The 17,888-nt window shown below is 39.8% G+C and overlaps 1 protein-coding gene across 3 annotated transcripts in view; it reads right to left on the bottom strand.

Annotated features, from left to right (window-relative positions):
- TIAM2 (TIAM Rac1 associated GEF 2) overlaps window positions 1-17,888 on the bottom strand; it is a 90,571-nt gene that overhangs the window by 28,012 nt on the left and 44,671 nt on the right. For all 3 annotated transcript variants that reach the window (XM_044422334.1, XM_044422327.1, XM_044422339.1), the window contains one exon: window positions 7,933-8,036. In XM_044422334.1, coding sequence (XP_044278269.1) covers window positions 7,933-8,036 — 104 coding nt within the window. The remainder of the gene's footprint in view (window positions 1-7,932; window positions 8,037-17,888) is intronic.

Raw genomic sequence — 17,888 nt, forward strand, 5'->3', positions numbered from 1 at the left:
TTAAAATATTTCCAACTGACATACATAGAAACAGACACAGCTAAAGAAATGTTTCATTAGGCAACATACAAATCATGCATTACAGTGTATAATTAACTTCTGGACCTTGCCTACTGCTGGTACATATCAGTACATAATCAAGGGCAGAGAGTACAGAGGTCCTTAGACACGATTCTACAAAGTATGCACAATCCGATTAGCAACTATGCTGCATTCACCATTATTTCAACATCTTACATACTTTCAGCAATCCTCCTGCTTTTTCAAGCAACAATTGCTAAGAAAATGCACTATTACCATAAGGCAGCTTAATGTCTTTCTGATTGGTGCATGACTGGATTTGAGATAATATGTATAAAATACATTCTCCATAACCTCATAACACACTGCATTGCAGTGTGTTAAGGGAAACCACCTTGTTCTAAAAAAGAAAGAATGAACAAATGAAAGAAAGACTGACAAATGTCAGGTCTCCTGAAGGAGGAAGGGAAAAATGCAAGTACCCGCATCAAGAGCAGGTATGTTTCCACATCTATTTCTAACTCATGTCTTACATCCAAAACACCTTTTAAAAAATATAAGCATCACTTTGCTTAAGTTTGAAATAATATAGCAATAAGGACTAAAAGTCAGACATGCACACACACAATTAAATTGTGGAGTTTAGATCCATTAAGAGTTTGTATTTCTTTACTTACATAGGTTAAGAAAATTGATTCAGACGTTTCACTCCCTCCAAGTCCAGCGCTGTCTGCTGGGAAAGAGCTCCCTTTGCAATCTCTGTTCCATAAAACAATTCCCAAACTGATTGTTCTTCCAGCCTGCACTGAAAAGCTCCTAGTGTCACCACCTTCTTTACATCATGCCTTTGCACAGCCACACACTTTACAGTATTACATAATGTCTTTGCTAGTATACTTTTGCAAAAGCTCATTCAGTGAACTCATGCAGAAATGTAGCATTGGAGATGGAAACCAAACATTTCCAACAGTACATTGCTACAAATGTATTCAGGCTATTTATGAGAAAGATTTCTCAAACAAACCTAGGCATTGTTCTGATTTTTGCTTTCACTGACAAGATCTATACAATGACATTACTTTTGGATGTATCTCCTGCCAGAACATACAAACTGTTCTGACAGTAACAGGCACTTTCCAGCTAATACCACCCCGCAATGCACGCACGCACATTCAATTATAAGACATTTGTAGAAAGTGTAGAATTGTTAAAAACTCCGTTCACTGACGTCTGGCAACGTTTGAGTGCAACTCACTTTTTTGACTGCATACAAAAATCCAGTGCATCCTAAAATAATTATTTAAAATATGAGCAGTGTTATCCAAGGCTCTAAACATGATGAACAATAATATCAATCCAGCCATCAACAAACATTTACAAGGAAAGGAGTGAAGAAAAGCTACTTGTGCTTGCTTATGCTCCCCCAATTATTCAAATAACATCTGCTAATACGAATAAGTGTAAAGGACAAAATTAACCTACTGTTTGCACTGATTTCACCATAAATCTTTTAAAGCATAGCTATTCTGTTGAATTGTGGTCATTTCCAGGCTTTCCCATCAGAGGGCAAAGGTAGGAGACATTCGTTTAATAAGCATCCCCTTTTTTCCAGTCAACAAATTATGTATTGATTGGTGCTTTGTTTTTTGTTTGACAAGGAAACACACATAATGGAGCCATTTCCATTTTGTTCTGAGCAAGGAAATTGGGGAAAAGTTGCAGGATGGACTGTACCTTCCATTTGGATTGTGAAACTGAATGGGTAAAAATGAAGAGAGAATGTATAGACTGGGAATTTTTACAGCAGAGTATGAACTCAAAGCAGAACACAGTACATTCTTACAAAAGTTACTGTAATCCTTAAAACCATATAAACCAAATTCCAAGTGGATCAGAAAACCACAGGATGGAAAAAGAGGTTAGTATATGGAAGTACAGACAGTATCATCTCTCTCTTCTTCTACCTGTAAGTTATGCTGAGTTTCACAAATGAAAAGCCAGGTATGTTTCGTAACTCAGTCCCATTGCAAAGGACTGCCTACCATAACTGTAATTCTTTGAGTGGTCATCTGTGCACTCACAAATATGGGTGAATACACCTAAGAACATTCTAGAACTAGAACAAATATGGGTGAGTGCATTTAGAACATTCTAGAACTCAGCTGAGCTTTGGGGTGAGAACCCCACTCCTTCCCTTGGACAGGCTCCAGGTACATCTCCCACCACAATCTCAGTTCTACGTCCACCACAAGGCACTGACCAGGGAGAAGGGTGGTTTGCATGACTGTTCACTCAAAGATACACAGATGATCACTCAAAGCACTACTCTTAAAAGACGGCTACCTGTCCTCCTTGGTGGTCTCTGTCACTCCCACATATAAATGACTACAAAGCTATGGACTTAATGGTAGAGAGAGATGTCATGCAGGGATCAAGGATAAGATATTCCTGCTGGTATTATTTCTGGCAGTACTTGGTGCAAGTGGATGGTTGAGGCCAAGAGGCTGCAGTGCAGAGCTGAATAAAGCTACTAATGTCACAAAGATCTGCGACCATGTGAACAGAGTGCTGGAACCAGATGGAACATCGATCTAATCTATCATGGCTCTTATGTTCTATAGCAAAGACCTTTGCCCTTTTGGGGGACAGTAAAGAATCTCAAGAACCACCTGGATGTCCTTTGAGCCAAGAGGACCCTTTTGATTGCATCTTTGTCAAGGAGAGAGATTTCTTCCCAGAGGGGTTGCTAAATAGTCAGCACAAAAAATCCCCAAAGGGAGAAGCCTGTCAAACCTGAGGCAATAATTGCGCTAATACCCATTTGTCTGAAGTGATGTGGTTGCCTGTATGGAAAAGGGACTTAGTTTATCCTTTTGGACTGTGAGGTCCAGCTGCTTGTTCTGCTCAGAGGTCTTCCTGTGCTTACACTGGCAGAACCTAGGCTGCAAAGGGTGTTTTGAGTGAATTGAGGACTTGGTGCCCTGTTTGGAGTCCAGTTGTGGTATTTATGGAAGCCACTGGCAGTGCCAATGAGATTACTCCCATTCTGTGGGCAGACGATTGCATTTTTGAACTCTATCAAGTCTGTCATTGGTGGAGGCAGTAAACAATCTGTTCCCATCAAATGAGTGGACCTCAACTCTCAATATCACCCCTAATGTAATCCAGAGGAGTAGAGCCATGCAGTTCCTCAAAGCGAAATGGCTACCAATCTAGATCTGAGTTCACCCTATCTGATGTGATATTGACTTGCTAACTTGCCATTGTCAGCCCATCTGCCTTGGTGTGAAAGACTGTGACAGGGTTTTTAGTATCACCGGGTAGTTGATCAAAGAGAACAGTCACCTTATCCCTTTAGGAATGGTTGACATGCAGCTAGGTAGATGGCAATCTGAGAGGAGACAGCAACCGTGCAGTAGATTTTTCAGTCAATGACACTGGGTTTCCTATGAGGGAAATGAAAGGTTTTGCCCCCCGCTCACCCCACATGGTGGCATCTGGGGAAGATGCTGATGGTGAATTCAGGAGAAAGCAGAAGATTCAGAGCAAAAGCCCTCTTGCATTGATAATGTGCCATTGCTATTTGGTTGCTGGGAGGTTGGGAAGACTGACCATTGGAAACTGCATAGGACAGCTGAGTCTGGAACTCTTTAGGGGAGGCATTAAGGAAAAAGTTGTCTGGAAGTAATGGCAGGAGGAAGAGAAGCAGATTAATCCAGTTTACCAGGCTGAACTCTGCAAAGGAAGCCATCTTGGGAGATTTAGCAAGCATGTGTTGCTAAAGGAGACTCAAACTTGAGGAATGAGGAGGACAGGATTGTAGTGTTGATAGTAGGTTTGGCAATTGAGTCCATCATAGTAGTAGTGGATGCTATGGTGTGAGCAATCAACCTTTCACAGATGGAAGTGGGGTATAACAGCTGTTTTTGTGTGGCTGAGTTTGCCATTTTTATGGCTTACTCCCAAAAGAGAGCTCAAAGATGCACCTCCTAGCCTGTTTAATAATGGCCTTGTAATGGAGGCAATAGACTTCTCTGTGGGTGTCTCTAAGGTAAAGAAGGCACTCCGAGTGTCTGTCCAAGACACTGCAGTGGAAACACTTTTTGAAGGAGGCCTTGGAGGCCAAGCATTCCTGTAAGACAAAGGGAAAAAGAGGCGAAAACTCAGGAAGGATAGGAGGAGGAGGAAGATTATGATTGTACACAGTGCCTCTGTGGACAAGAAGGAAAACAGAAGAGTGAGTGCGTGTGGTTTTGTCATGAAGTACAGAATATTCTTAAGTCCTGCTTTTCCTGCAGCAGGAAGAAATGAACTAAAATGCATGTAGTAACCATGCCTGGAGGGTATGCAAAGGGGTGGAGCTCCATACAGAAAACTCTACTAAGTTCTGTAATGTTGCACATTCTGTAATGAATGTTCTGTATTCATATATGAGTCAGCAAGACCATGAAGATGAGCCATTGAGATCAAATTGTATTAATTAATAAATGTAACATCTTCACCCATAGTAGTGTTGTTTTATGCTGAAGTCTACATCTGGCTAAAGAATTGACCCTGACAGGCAACCCCTGACTGAGCAAACAAGAGGACTGAAAAGGAACCTGAACATCAGCACCCAAAATGTTTCCTTTCTTTGTTCTTACCAACAGATTCTTGTGCTAGTAGCCTTGTCTGTGATTTAGGCACACCATGAATTCAACAAAAACATCAAACACATCCAAGAAAAAGATTTATTTTGTTAACCAAGCAAAATCCAAGGAAGGATCAATTCTGTCTTCTTTTGTTATGTCTTTACTTTGCATTACTTGGTACTTTGTACCAAGTGTTTATCCCTATTTTCGTAGCTTCCTTTTACTACCAGCCCACATGGTGGGACAGAGTAGCTTTCTCCTTTAGTGTATCAGACAGCATCACACTGGTAAGCTCTTTTCTCATACCTTCTGTAGGGATTGGTCCACTGCTCCTATAAATCAGCCTTTAAAGGTTGGTGATTCAGATTCTGACTCAGAAGTGGAATCTGAGTGTAGTTGGAGTTTGCTGCTGAAATGTCAAGGCCATTGCACCCAGAGATAAGCCAGGCAGTCTCTGAATGCCAGACAGTTTCATAAACATGGTGGGGTGGAGGGGAGAGGAATGGGTAAGTAACTAAGATGGGTGCAGGCAGACTTAACATCATCACTCCAAATTTTATGGCATCAGGTTAAAAGGGTGGACCAACTGAGAAATATCAGATGTTCCTGGCAACTGGCCCATAAGCAGCATAATCGAAGCTGGAGCCAGCTTTTTTGGTTTAGAAAGAAGAGCTATTCAGTATAGAACAACCTTGTATCATTAGGGAGGATTTCCCTAATGGCCAATACACAATGGCCAACTTTGCTTGTGTCTTTTTTTAACTTCCAAATAAAGGATCAAAGGCACCCTCAAAGCCAAATTATTGCAAAGCCTTTTTCCAACCTAAATCTAACTCTGCCCAACATTGCTGTCTCTTTTGTGCTCACAGCCTGAAGTGTAACACTCCTTCAGTTCAACCACCCTGCATGCTTTTGGGTCATGGGTCTCAGCATGGACAAGGTCTTTCATGCAGTCCCAAGAACTGCTTGGGGTTCATCTGGCTTGCTGCCCCTTCCTAACAGTGTGGTTCCTAACACTGCCCAGGGACCTGCTGAATCCAGGTTTCCAGAACCGGACCTTTTCTCTTTTGTTTGTGCTAACTTCCTGCCTTATATGTCCAGGTCTGCCTTATTCAGATCCTACTGAGATCAGTGTGGGGCTTGATCCCCACTCAGGGTATTTGAAATTGCAGCTTCAGTTACTGAATCTGACACAGTCTACAGGTCTCTTTCTGGGACTGCCCTTAAGGTTAGTCTGGAAGCTGGAGCTAATGCAGAATGCAGCAGCTCAATTAATATCAGGAGCTCTTCTTTTTCAGCACACAGTTCCTTTGCTGAGGGAACTGCCATGTCTAGTCACTATCTGGCTGGGTGAAAGCTTTTGGTATCAGTATATAAAGTCCTAAAATAAAATGGGAATATGTTGTTCGAAGGAGTGCCTTCTCCCTACCAACCTGCCCAGTCACTAAGGTCATCAGATGGGATGGTCCTGGTAGTTCTGCATGGACCTATGGCCCAACTGGAAAAGTACTTCAATACAGTTGCTTCATGTCTTAGTAACTCCCTGCAGATCCCAGCACTGCACAATGTTCAATAGTTCCTGAAAACACTTTTATTTCAGGGGGGCTTCTTAAAGCTAAAGCCATGTTTTATTGATCTTGTTTATAACATATTGTTTATTCTTTTATCTCATTTATCTTTTACTGTCCACCATTCTAGAATCTCCAAGGAGAGGTATATAAATCTTTTAAGTGAACAAATTTAAATAAGCATGATCAACACGAATACAATGTAATTAATACCTAATACCTTTATACTTCAGTCTATGATCAAGGACAGATAAGTCCTTTACCCAAGTTTTGTAGAAAAAGACTTGACCAATTCATATAGCACTACTACAATTCCCAGTTTGTAAGATTTGTTTTAGTTTAACCTGGCACCGAAAAAAGAGTAGAATTGGTGTGCTTCGCTGTGAATATTATTCCATAAATAGGGGGTTGCCACAGAGAAGATCCTCTTTTTGTTGAAACCAACCAAGCCTTCCTCGTAGGTAGCATTCCCAGGAAGGCATAAAATGTTGAGTGCAGCATCCAGATAGATCGTGGCTGGGAAAGTATTGTGGTCCCAAGTCATGTAAGGCTTTATAAGTTAAAATCAGCACCTTGACTGAAGCTTGGAAACATGTAGGTAGCTAATGCAAGTGGACCACAGCTAGTGTTGTATGCTCAAAATTTCTGGTTCCACATTCTGCACAAGCTTCAGTTCTGAACTGTCTTCAAGGGCAGCCACACATGGAATGCACTGCAGTAGTCTAACTTGGAAATTACCAGAGCAGAGATTACTGAAACCAGGCTATCTCTTTCCAGATAGAGATACAACTGGGACACAAGCTGGAGCCAGTAGAAAGCACTCCATGCTACTGAAGTCAGCTGAACCTCAAATGACAAAGGCAAGGACGATCCTCAAGCTGTAGATCTATTCCTTCAAGAGTAGTGCATCTCCACATAGAACAGGTTGAACACTTTATATCTGGTCAGAGGAACCACCTACTAATGGCATCTCAGTTTTGTCTGGAGTGAGCTTATGTTAGCCCTCATCGAATGTATTGTCACAGCCAGGCACTGATTTAACACACCCACATCCTCGCCTTCTAGTGATGAAAAGGAGAAATGGAGCTGTGTGTCATCTGCATACAAATTGCAATGCACTTCAAAACTCCATTTTGTTCCATTAAGCAGTTAAGCCATAGCTGTGCTGTTTAACTCAGAAAGTGGGTCAAGCAGAGTGCACAAGCAGTACACTTGTTGTGGCCAGTTTTGATTAACAACCTACCATCACTTTATTCCTTGCTTGTTTCAGGACAGGCAAACCTGAAACTCTGCAATGTTTATGGATTAAATGACCCAGAACCAACCCCACAATTGTCCAGTGTTGGTTGCTTGGTTAACCTGATAAAAAACCCAGAGCTGCTAAGTTTGCACATCATGAAATAAAGCAAAAGAAGGGTATTCTTTAGTTGTTCCTTAAAAGAAGATGTTATGGGCATGTGTCTCACATGCTCTGCTAGTCCCAGCATCCCCTGGATTAAATGACACAGACATTGCTACTAATACAGGTGAGTACATTACTGTTTTCCTATATAATCACTGATCATTTTAGGGTAGCTAGTCATACTCCAAAAGGTAATACAGAATGTTAAACAAATGAGTACAGTATTTTTCTTGTTTTCCTGCTTTATTCTTCCAACAAGAGCTATCAGCACATCTCCTATTCCTCTCAAGATTTTAAGACATGCTCTTACCCTGAAAGGTAATTCAAGTTTATCCTTCTGTGGAACCTGGTCTAGAGTGCCATCGGTGCTGCTTCTTTTCAGACTTGCAGAAACATCAGGTACATTGCTGAAATCTGCATGCAATGGAAAACAAAGCATAAAAGAATTAGCATATCAGAAGCAGAAAAATATGCTTTCCCTGCATCCACAGGCTCTGATTATCCAAGGCAGAGTGAAGGCAAGATTTAGTACTGAAAATTTGCTTCTGCTGCAGAATTTTTAAGCAAAAGAAAATGCAGTTCAACTAAAATAGCCTCCCAGAAGTTATGCTTGTATTTGATCTTATTAGAACAAAACTTTCCTTTTGGCTAATTTCATTCATTCATGAAACGTTCCTACTGTAAGCAAGTAGCACTGTTTGTGCTGGCTGAAGGGAACAGCCACTAAAATGATTGCAAATATCAAATGATTCTCTGGGATGCACATAATGTTCTACAACATGGTGCACTTAAATTCTTTAATAAGGCATACTGGAGAGAGGGGGAGAGAAAAATCATTTTGAATGCATACTGTGTATGTAACTGTCATTTGAGATTAGCTATGACTGTGCAAGGGTGTCCACATGGCAGAACTATGCGATACTGGTGTAAGAACATTTGGAGGCAGTTTCTGGTCAGGAAAGAATTAATCAAATTTCCCCCCTGAAATCACTCAAAGACTTAGTATTTATAGAGTTTATGTAAATGTGCATGCATCTGTTAAAATGGACTAGGTTTTGCACAACTGAGAAAAATTGTGGTAAATGGCAAGATTGTCGGCATGGAAGGAAAGGCTGTACTGGACAAAGGAATACAGCTTCCTGGATCTCTGGTGTTCAAAGCTTCCTACTTTAAAGGAATGACTATGCATTATATGCAGACTATATTACAGGGAATGCTGGGATATGATCTATATCATGGGAGGGAAGAAGAGCTCCAGTTATTTGGGATTTCAACTGCCAGAAACCCCTGCCAATATGATCAATGATTAGGAAAGCTGGAAACTGAGGACCAGAACAAATGGACCAGTATCCAACAGAGTACTTGGACTTACCAGTCAAACCATTTGCCCAAATGGATCATGCCACCTACACAAGGCCATCAGTAGGGTGGAAGGAAATTGACAGGATGGAAGGGAACTGGAAGAGGTACAACCAACTGTTGGATACTACCCCACAGATCTACTTTCTGTCCAGAACAACAGATCAGCCCATTAGACCTATTGTGGTATTTCTTGAATTTGGACAGCCAACACATTTGTCCATCTGCACACATACAATGAAGGAGAAGATATGAAAGTGCACAAGTCTCCTAAGAGCAACTTATCACCACTGCAGCTACTCTCAACAGGAAGACCCCAGTAAACTTCTAAGAAATTCCTCTGTTCCTATGTTCTATGTAACAATTGAACATAATTGCCTTAGAATGAGAAGTCAATTTAGATTTCCTCTGGTCTCTGCTTCTTCGTAGCATTCACACCACATGCTCATGTATTTCTGTTTACGACCTGACAATCAGTTCAGCATTTGCATTTTGTGCAACTGAATGTACTCAACAGAACTGGTGTTTTATGTTAACACAAATAAAAAGTTGTAATTTGGCAAGGGTAAAGCAATATCATAGTTGATTTAAAAAAGGGCAGGCTGGAGAGGGGGACAGACACATTGCTAAAAGGAGTTTTCCTCTAAAGCAAGGAAATGAATTGTATATTTATGCATCTTTCAAGTCCAAAATAGGAATTTTTATGAATGTATCTCTGCTGAATGTGGGTAGAATATTTTTTTCCTGTAAAATCTGTACTCTGCATTATGTAACATGAAGTTTAAAGTGTCACATTATTAGATTCTGATAATTACACAATTTCTTTGAGGTTTTTTTTTCTTGCCATACTGAATGGATGAATGACTTTATTTCAGTCAACAGACTAGGAAAATGCAACACAGGAATAGTAAATGCATACTACAAAATACATACTACATAAAAACCAAACCCATAAAAGAATAATTAAAACCCTTAAGTACTTAAAATCAGACAAATTAATATGTACACCAAAAGAGGCTTAACCTGCAATTTATTAATAGCCACACATCTCGGTTTCCATAAATTTAAGCAGCTGCATAACCGCTCGCCATTTCTATACTGACCTTCAGGTCATGATTTGACAGTAAAGGTACCAGGCATTGTTTATTTACTGCATAGTAAAAAACAGAACAGAATGCCACAGGTCCTGATTGAAAGGGCAATACAATAAGTCATGTCTTACTACTTCTACTTCTCTATTCCTGCAAGGGCGTACCTGCATTTCCTAATATTGTTTCCTTCTGCATCTTTCACCCCATAAGGTGGAGGATACTATATTAACTCTTTCCTTACTAAAAGCTTTACAAAGGGATATATAAATCTTTACTTTGCAAGTAGAAATGCCCTCTATATTGAGGACGTCCTAGGGCCCTACTGCTACATCCCAAATACACTGGTGAATAAGCATTGTAGCTGTTGCATGTACTGAGAGTGTAAATCCAAGCAATTTGGGGGTGTAAATCCAAGCAATTATAACTTCTCATGAGGCACAATTTTCAATTTCCAGGAACAGTATCATCTCATGTCAACAAGGCCAAATTCGCTTTAAAAAAAAGTCGACCTTAACCAAGTAGTAGCTCTTTACATACATTGGGAATGCAACTCAGAATTCCTAATACCATTTGAAGGAAGTGCATCTAACCTTTATATGCATAGGGAAATAACCTTGGCCTGGTATACTGGAAAAGTTAAGAGAGCTATCGTCTTTCCTTTGCATAAAAGTAGTGCAGGAGAGGCTTAGTACTTCTCTTAATATCTTCAATGTTTAATTTATGAGCACCATGAGCTAGAAAAATGAAAAATAATGCCCAGGTATCTAGAGGGGGCTTTGTTCAGTAAGGCGGATTATGCTTTACTGTCTTTCCTGAGAAAGCCATAATGTTGGCATAATTAATTGTCAATAATTTATTTTTACAGTAATGGTCTAAAGCTCTTAGGATGTGTCTTAGACCTACACTCGTCAGAGGAAGCAGCGCCACACTCTCTGCATATAGGAGTACAGGCGTATAGCTCATTTCAGAGATTGGGAGCATACATCAACCAGGTTATTAACAAATACATCAATGCAGGAATGAAATGACATGACCACAGGCATACAGCCTTGCTTTACGCCATAAAAGTGACCAGTTAGATGTCCCATATATTACATCTCACCTATAGATGATATAAGCGACATATCAGGGTTAGGAGTCTATCAGTAATTGTTGCTTCAATTTTTCCAGTAATCTGGCTTTTGAAATCATGTTGGATAATGACTTAAAATCAGGAAAGGAAGGAAGCATAGAGGGATCCTTCAGGTATTGGTGCATAATTGCTTGCAGACTATCTCCCAATTCTAATTCCTGTTTTTTTATTTATTTTTCAATTTATATCCTGCCTTTTTCCTACAAAGGGCTCAAGGCAGCTTACATCATTCTCTTCCTCCATTTTATCCCCACAACAACAACCCTGTGAGGTAGGTTGGGCTGAGAGTCTGTGACTGGCCCAAAGTCACCCAGTTGGCTCCATGGCTGAGCGGGGACTAGAATCCAGGTCATCTGAGTCCCAGTCCCATGCTCTTAACCACTACACCACACTGGCTCTCTTTATCCACTATTTTAAAAAAGATTTTTTTAAAAAATCAGCCAAGAAATCAGTTTTTCATGCAGCTGGGAAGTATACAGTTTGCCGATTATATTTTATAGACAAACAGATCTGTAATTTAACAGATCTGATCTTTTATCAGTTTTACACTTTGGAGTAATTATCACCACTCCCCAGTCCAGTAGAATGCATTATCAGCAGACAACGTATGTAAATAGGGCTGCCAAGAGAGATGCCCACCAGTCAATACTGAATTTGGACAATTTTGGGGGCGCGGGTTATAACTGTCTAGTGCTTTATTCAATTTATCCTGACTAGTGCTTTACCCAAAAATCAGACTAATGGTATGAGATACAGAGATGGGAGGTCACTCTAGAAGAGTATAGATCAAAGTCTTAACTTACTGTTGAGAGCCTTGTCCACTCACATACAAGATGTCAACATGCTGTTTCCAAATTGTTATGTAAATAAAGTACTCTGATCTCACCACAGGTTTTTTCAGCCCCTTGAGACTACTCCCAGAAAGCAGCCAAGTCTGCAGCTATTAAGGATTGCCATGTTTCATTTGCATACTTATTTATTGCTTATTTGTATACTTCCTTAACATCACTTAGAAGCCTCACACTTTTTCACAGTTGCCTTATTTAAATTCAATTGCGCCTTAAGATTATTACATTTCTGCACAGCTTCTTCAGCTCCATATTCTGGGCTCATAATTTTGGATGCTTTAATGAGCATTGTTAAAAGCTCATTACATTCGGAAAGAAAAGATTTAATGTGAGCTAAATCCTGTGATAAAAGGAAGAGCCAACAATCAAGTAGCCTTTCCTCAATTTAATCATTTTGATTAGAGAGGTTTTTCTTCGTTTGTTTTCCTTCCATCAGTCTCTAGCTCAGCCATTTGTTTTAACATCAAATTATTCAACTCAAATGATTTTTTATCTTTCTCAAATAGCTGGGATGTTCCTTTAATGCTATTGTTTCAGCCAGATTTATGGAGTGCATGTCATTAACCCCATTTTCATGGGTATGCCCTTTAATATCCAAAGACTAATATAAGATGGACTGCAGAGGAAGAGATTCCCCCTCCCCATCCCATTACTTTCTCTTCGGTTGTCTCTTCCTGTCTAGTTGTAAAAAAGGTTTGACTTTTGCATGGCTTAACTCTCCACCCTTCTGTTGAACTGCTTTCAAAATCAGGTGGTATCCTTCAACCTGTATATGCTTTTTATTGAGCACAATTACTTTATGAATAATGGCTTTCCAGGCTAACAATATAGAACAAAGACCTTTCTTGCTTCAGAATATAGCCAGCCCTCCTACTTGAATAGCCCTAATCCTATAACCCTGTCCAGTTCTCATAAACCATGGGAACCTCAAGCCGATGCATCATGCTTCAACTCAGAAAGGTTCAGGGATGGGTGTGTGTGTTGGGTGAATGCTTATCATTTTAATAATGTTCTGCAAAACATTTTGTCAGGGCAGCCTGAAAAACAGTGTCTGTGTGCACATGCCTACCTAAAATAAAGAGCTGCTGTTTAAGATACTAGAATACTATGAGTCCTGTTCACAAGAATACAAAATCAATAGAGCTTTTAAAATGGGGCTGCCGAAGCAGGAAATTTGTCTCTCTAGGATTGCCAAAAAAAAAAAAAAAAAATCTTTCTTTTCCTGAGTCTACTTTCTTTCCACAAACACTGGTTCCTGGGTGATTTCCTGACTTTTGTGCCCTTTCCTCCATTTGAAAAGGCTGAAATGCCTATACTAAGGATTAATTACTTGCAGTAATTTAAGCCAAAAGAAGCTGACAAGTTGTCCCTGCCCCTTTTGCCCCAAACACCACTAGAATGTGGCCCTCAAGATCTTCTCCAGGAAAGCATAAAACAATGGTTCTAGCCAGCATTTCCACAAAGTGTGCCAGTGACTTACTTGAGAACATAAGAAAAACCATGCAGAGGCTTTTCTAGTCCAAGCAGGCCATTCCTACAGTGGGCAATCAGGTGTAGGTATATAGCACTAGCACTATCCTGTTCAGGTGGCCCAGACACTGGTATAAGAAAGGCAATCTGCATCTGATACTGGAGATCTTGGACTGCTCAGGATGAAAACAGATTAAAGAGCAAAAAGTGAGCAGGTTAAGCAATCTTTACCGGAGTGGGGTATATTTGCAGGTACCAGTCCAATAAATTATACTAGTTTTTTTTTCCTGTGACTGATTTCAGACCTCTGTTAACTGTTTCCTCAAAACTGTATCCAATTAATTTTCTGTCTTATTTATGTATCCAATGGTAGCTCTACATCAGTGGACAGTGCTTCCGTTCAGGAAAGGTGGGACACCCAATTGTACATCCTCCTCTACCGATTTCCCCACATACTAAAGTCCTTTGCAACATATTCTACAATATTCAGAGAGGTCTCCCCACCCATAAGAAGTACATTTCCAGGAGATCAATGGGCTGTAGAGGGCAGGAGAGATTTGCTTATGCTGGGTGACCTGCCTTTTGCAACCAGAAGTGCTTTCTACAAGTACGAAGCCATCATCATACAAATCTATGTTTTCATTTTGTTAGGAAATTCTGCATCTAGTCCTGTTCTACAAGTTAAGAGGTTCCAGGAAGCAAGGAAGAATCAATCCTGGCAGACAGCTTCACGGAATGCTGAAGGAACTCAGTGCTTGATTGCACTCAGCCCCATCTTCACCAACGTTTTTATAGGCTGCCTCCTAAATTACTCACACTCTGTTGTGTTGTGCTAGCAGGCGGATATATGACTCACCATTATTCAAGAAAGCTATAATGTATCCACCAGAAATCAACGAGAATACATTTTCTAAGACGGTTCCTCAATGTTAATTTTTCAATTTAAGGGGAACAGATCATATATAAATGATGCAGTCAATGAAGGAAGCACAGGCTCCTCAAGCATAAGGAAATGGAAGTTTCAGCACTTACAGAGCTACAGGTCATACAATAAATGAGGCAATAGGAACACTATCTGGCATATTCAGATTTAAGAGAAACATTTTTTTTTCAACATACTGAAGGCCAGAAAAAATATATACACCTGAAAAAAAGCTAAATGAATACATTTACCTTTCATGAAGGAGAAAGTTTTTTCTACCATAAAGTATGGAACCTTTGATATTTCTTCCAGAACAATGAAATATAGATTAATACAATGCTACCATAAAGTATGGAACCTTTGATATTTCTTCCAGAACAATGAAATATAGATTAATACAGTGCTAACAGTGACCTTGCTAAGGTTTAAAACGTGTTGGGTCTCATGGGGATGGGAGGGGTAAGAAGCACTTCTAAAATGATCACTGAAGTGCTGCTGAATGGGACACTGACTTGCTTGTCTCTAGAAAACTGCCCCATATAAAATATTGCTCCTGCTTTTGTATTTTTCCAAGTCACTGTTCATGACCCTATAAAGAGCTACTGTTCAGCTTGGAAGTGGTGACAAACTTTCTGGATCAGAGAAGCTCTCTCCCCACAGTGTTGTAAATTCTAAAAATAAGTCTGCTGGGCTGCAGCTAACCAAACTGGCTAATACGAGTTTTTGGTATGGGGATTTTTTAGGAATTCCGAAAAAAAATTTGGAATACGAAAAGGGTCCTGGGCACAAGTGAAAAAAAAAGAGAAAGGGCCGGGGGCGGGGGAGTCCTGCTAAGAAAAGATAACAATAAAAGATGGTGTATTGTAAGCTGCCCTGAGATGTTCTGTAGGGGATGGGATAGAAAAGCTTTAATTCAATCAATCGATCAAGATAAAAAAGGGAGGGAAAAATGATGGTGTGAGATCCAGCTGTAAGAATCAGAATGTCTGCATGCAGATAAGGAAAAAGTGCAATTGGTAAAGGAAAAGAGAGTGCACCAAATGGGGAAAAATGACAAAAAGACCGAACAAAATTGTTCTTGTTGTGTTGTTCTTTGTTCTGTTGGGATATATAAATGATGTTCCTTATTTAGAGTGGTTAGAGGTCATGGATCCCTCAGGAAACAGAGTTCCATCTCAGCAACTGCACCTCTGGCCAGGCCCACTGGCTGATGACCAGGATAAGGTTCAAAGCAAGGGCATAGTGGGATTGTTGCCCCTGAGATAGGAATGCCTGATCGCTTGTATGGTTACATAGTGTTTATAACTGACTGATTCCCAGCAAGGCTGAGTTCAGTTGGAAGTAAGCAACTGATCAAGGATAGTGAGTGTTTCTTTCCTTTCCCAGCCCACTTCATGAACCATTGTTAGAAAGCCAGGAAATGCACCAAACGTCTAAATGAGGCTTTGCACTACCTCACCAATGTTGGTGGCAGGTCCTAAATGGCCCAAACAAACTGAATAAGCCATTCCTGAGTGTGAGTCCTTTTTGAAAGAGAATGGGGAAAGTACAGTTCAAAGAAGTTCCAATGCCAAAATTGGAAACACCAGTTTTTTATACATTTACTAACTTATAGTCCAAATCTTAAACTGGAGCCAGTTGTTCCCTGACCAACTTGATTTACCCTTCACTGAACCAGGAATTTTTGATTATGACAAATGGCCACCTTATCTTTTCTGGTACAAAGAAATGGAAAAATCTCATACTCATTGTCTAAAGGAACCCCAAGAAAATCTCAGATTGCAAGTAAAAGAAGGAAAAGAGAAACTGTCACTTGGGAAACCAAATTTCAAAAGAGAAAGGAAAATTGGACAGAAAGGGAAAATTGGCTAAGGATCCCTCCAGAAATGTGCTAGTGTTCCCTTATATTTAGTTAAGGAACTCAAGCATTTAAGGAGAGGTAAAGGAGAAAATGTAAGTAAACTCAGGATGAGGACGGAATTTTTTACTTATTGGGAACCTCCTTTGTGTAATCCTCAACTGAGACAAGTAACTAGACTTGTCAATGCTACACCACTGTGGTTTTCTGGGATACCAGAGAGATGGAGAGAGACTATCCTGTCTGTTCCATGCTTTCCAATTCAAAAGGTATCAGAAAACTTGTGCTAAAACTATGCTACAAAGAGAAAAAATTCCTCAAGAAGGTCAAATGCAGTCAAAAGAATTGGGTGCATGAGTACAAATTTAGATGATCTAACGAAAGATTTGATACTCAAATGTCTATGCTGTAACATGTGTGTCTGTTAAGGCAGATTCCATTGTGACTGTTTGTGTGACAGTTTGTCTATTTCATTGTGACTTTTTCCCCCTAAAAAATCAGAGAAGATCCAAAAGCTTTTGCAGAATTGTTGAGAGGAATAATGATGTTTGCAACCTAGCTTGTGCAGATTTAAATCTGTTGCTAGAGGCAGCTGTGTGCAGAGATAGTAAAGATCGGTTGTTTGCACAAGCCAAGCGACCATTCCAGAATCTAGGAGTGAACCAAGTGGTTTTGAGTAGACATAGAGACTGAGCAGGGATATAAGCATGTAAGCAGAAGGAAGATTACAATCTGGCTGAGTTTGTGGAAAGATTATGGTAGGTTTTTGTGCAGCCTTTAGGGATACAGGATGTACCTACGTTCACACTGGATTCCGAAAGCGAGAAACTGACTGAAGACTACAGTGATAAGATGGTAGTCAAAGAATGAAGAAAATGCAATATTGTAGATATTGTAGTGATGATAAAGAATAAAGGATAAAGAAGGTATAGGAACAACATTGATGGTTTTATAGATTTAAAATACGGAAAGGCAAAAAGAAACTGTTGAGAGGGACAGGCAAATGTAAGAGTAGAACTAAGATTAGTAGTAGAAGAAGAGGTCAGCAATAAGAAGGAAGCCAGTTTTAATTGTAGTGAATCTGGACACTAGAAGAGAGAACACCCATATACAAGAGGGTTAGAAGAACTGCTATGCCCTCCAAACACCAATAAATGAAAAGGGGTTTCTTTGAAAACCCCCCTACCAGAAGTTCAATAAGAAAAAGGTTGTGTCACTTTCCTTGAGTTTGCTGCATGCACATAAGTTGGAGAAGGCGAAGAGTTGCTTGTGCTCTTTGTTCTCTGCCTTAAATAGCAGAATGTAAATGCTTATAAATGGTCTATTTTTCACATATAACAGAAATAATAGCACAAATCGGAACTTGTGAATTGACCAAAAATAAAACAATATATATATACAGATTCTTGGTATATATTTAGAATAATTATATGATTTGGGGTAATTATAGAAACAAAGAGTCCTTACCTCAAGCAAAGTTCAAATGTGGAATGGTTTTATGTAAATCCATTAGTAACTGCCTGATATTTACCTTCTATGCACCATCCACATACGCGTCAATTGGTTAAAGTTGATGTGGAAAAAGG

The sequence above is a fragment of the Varanus komodoensis genome, unplaced genomic scaffold (assembly GCF_004798865.1).
Source record: "Varanus komodoensis strain SLA01 unplaced genomic scaffold, ASM479886v1 scaffold1, whole genome shotgun sequence".
NCBI lineage: Eukaryota > Metazoa > Chordata > Lepidosauria > Squamata > Varanidae > Varanus > Varanus komodoensis.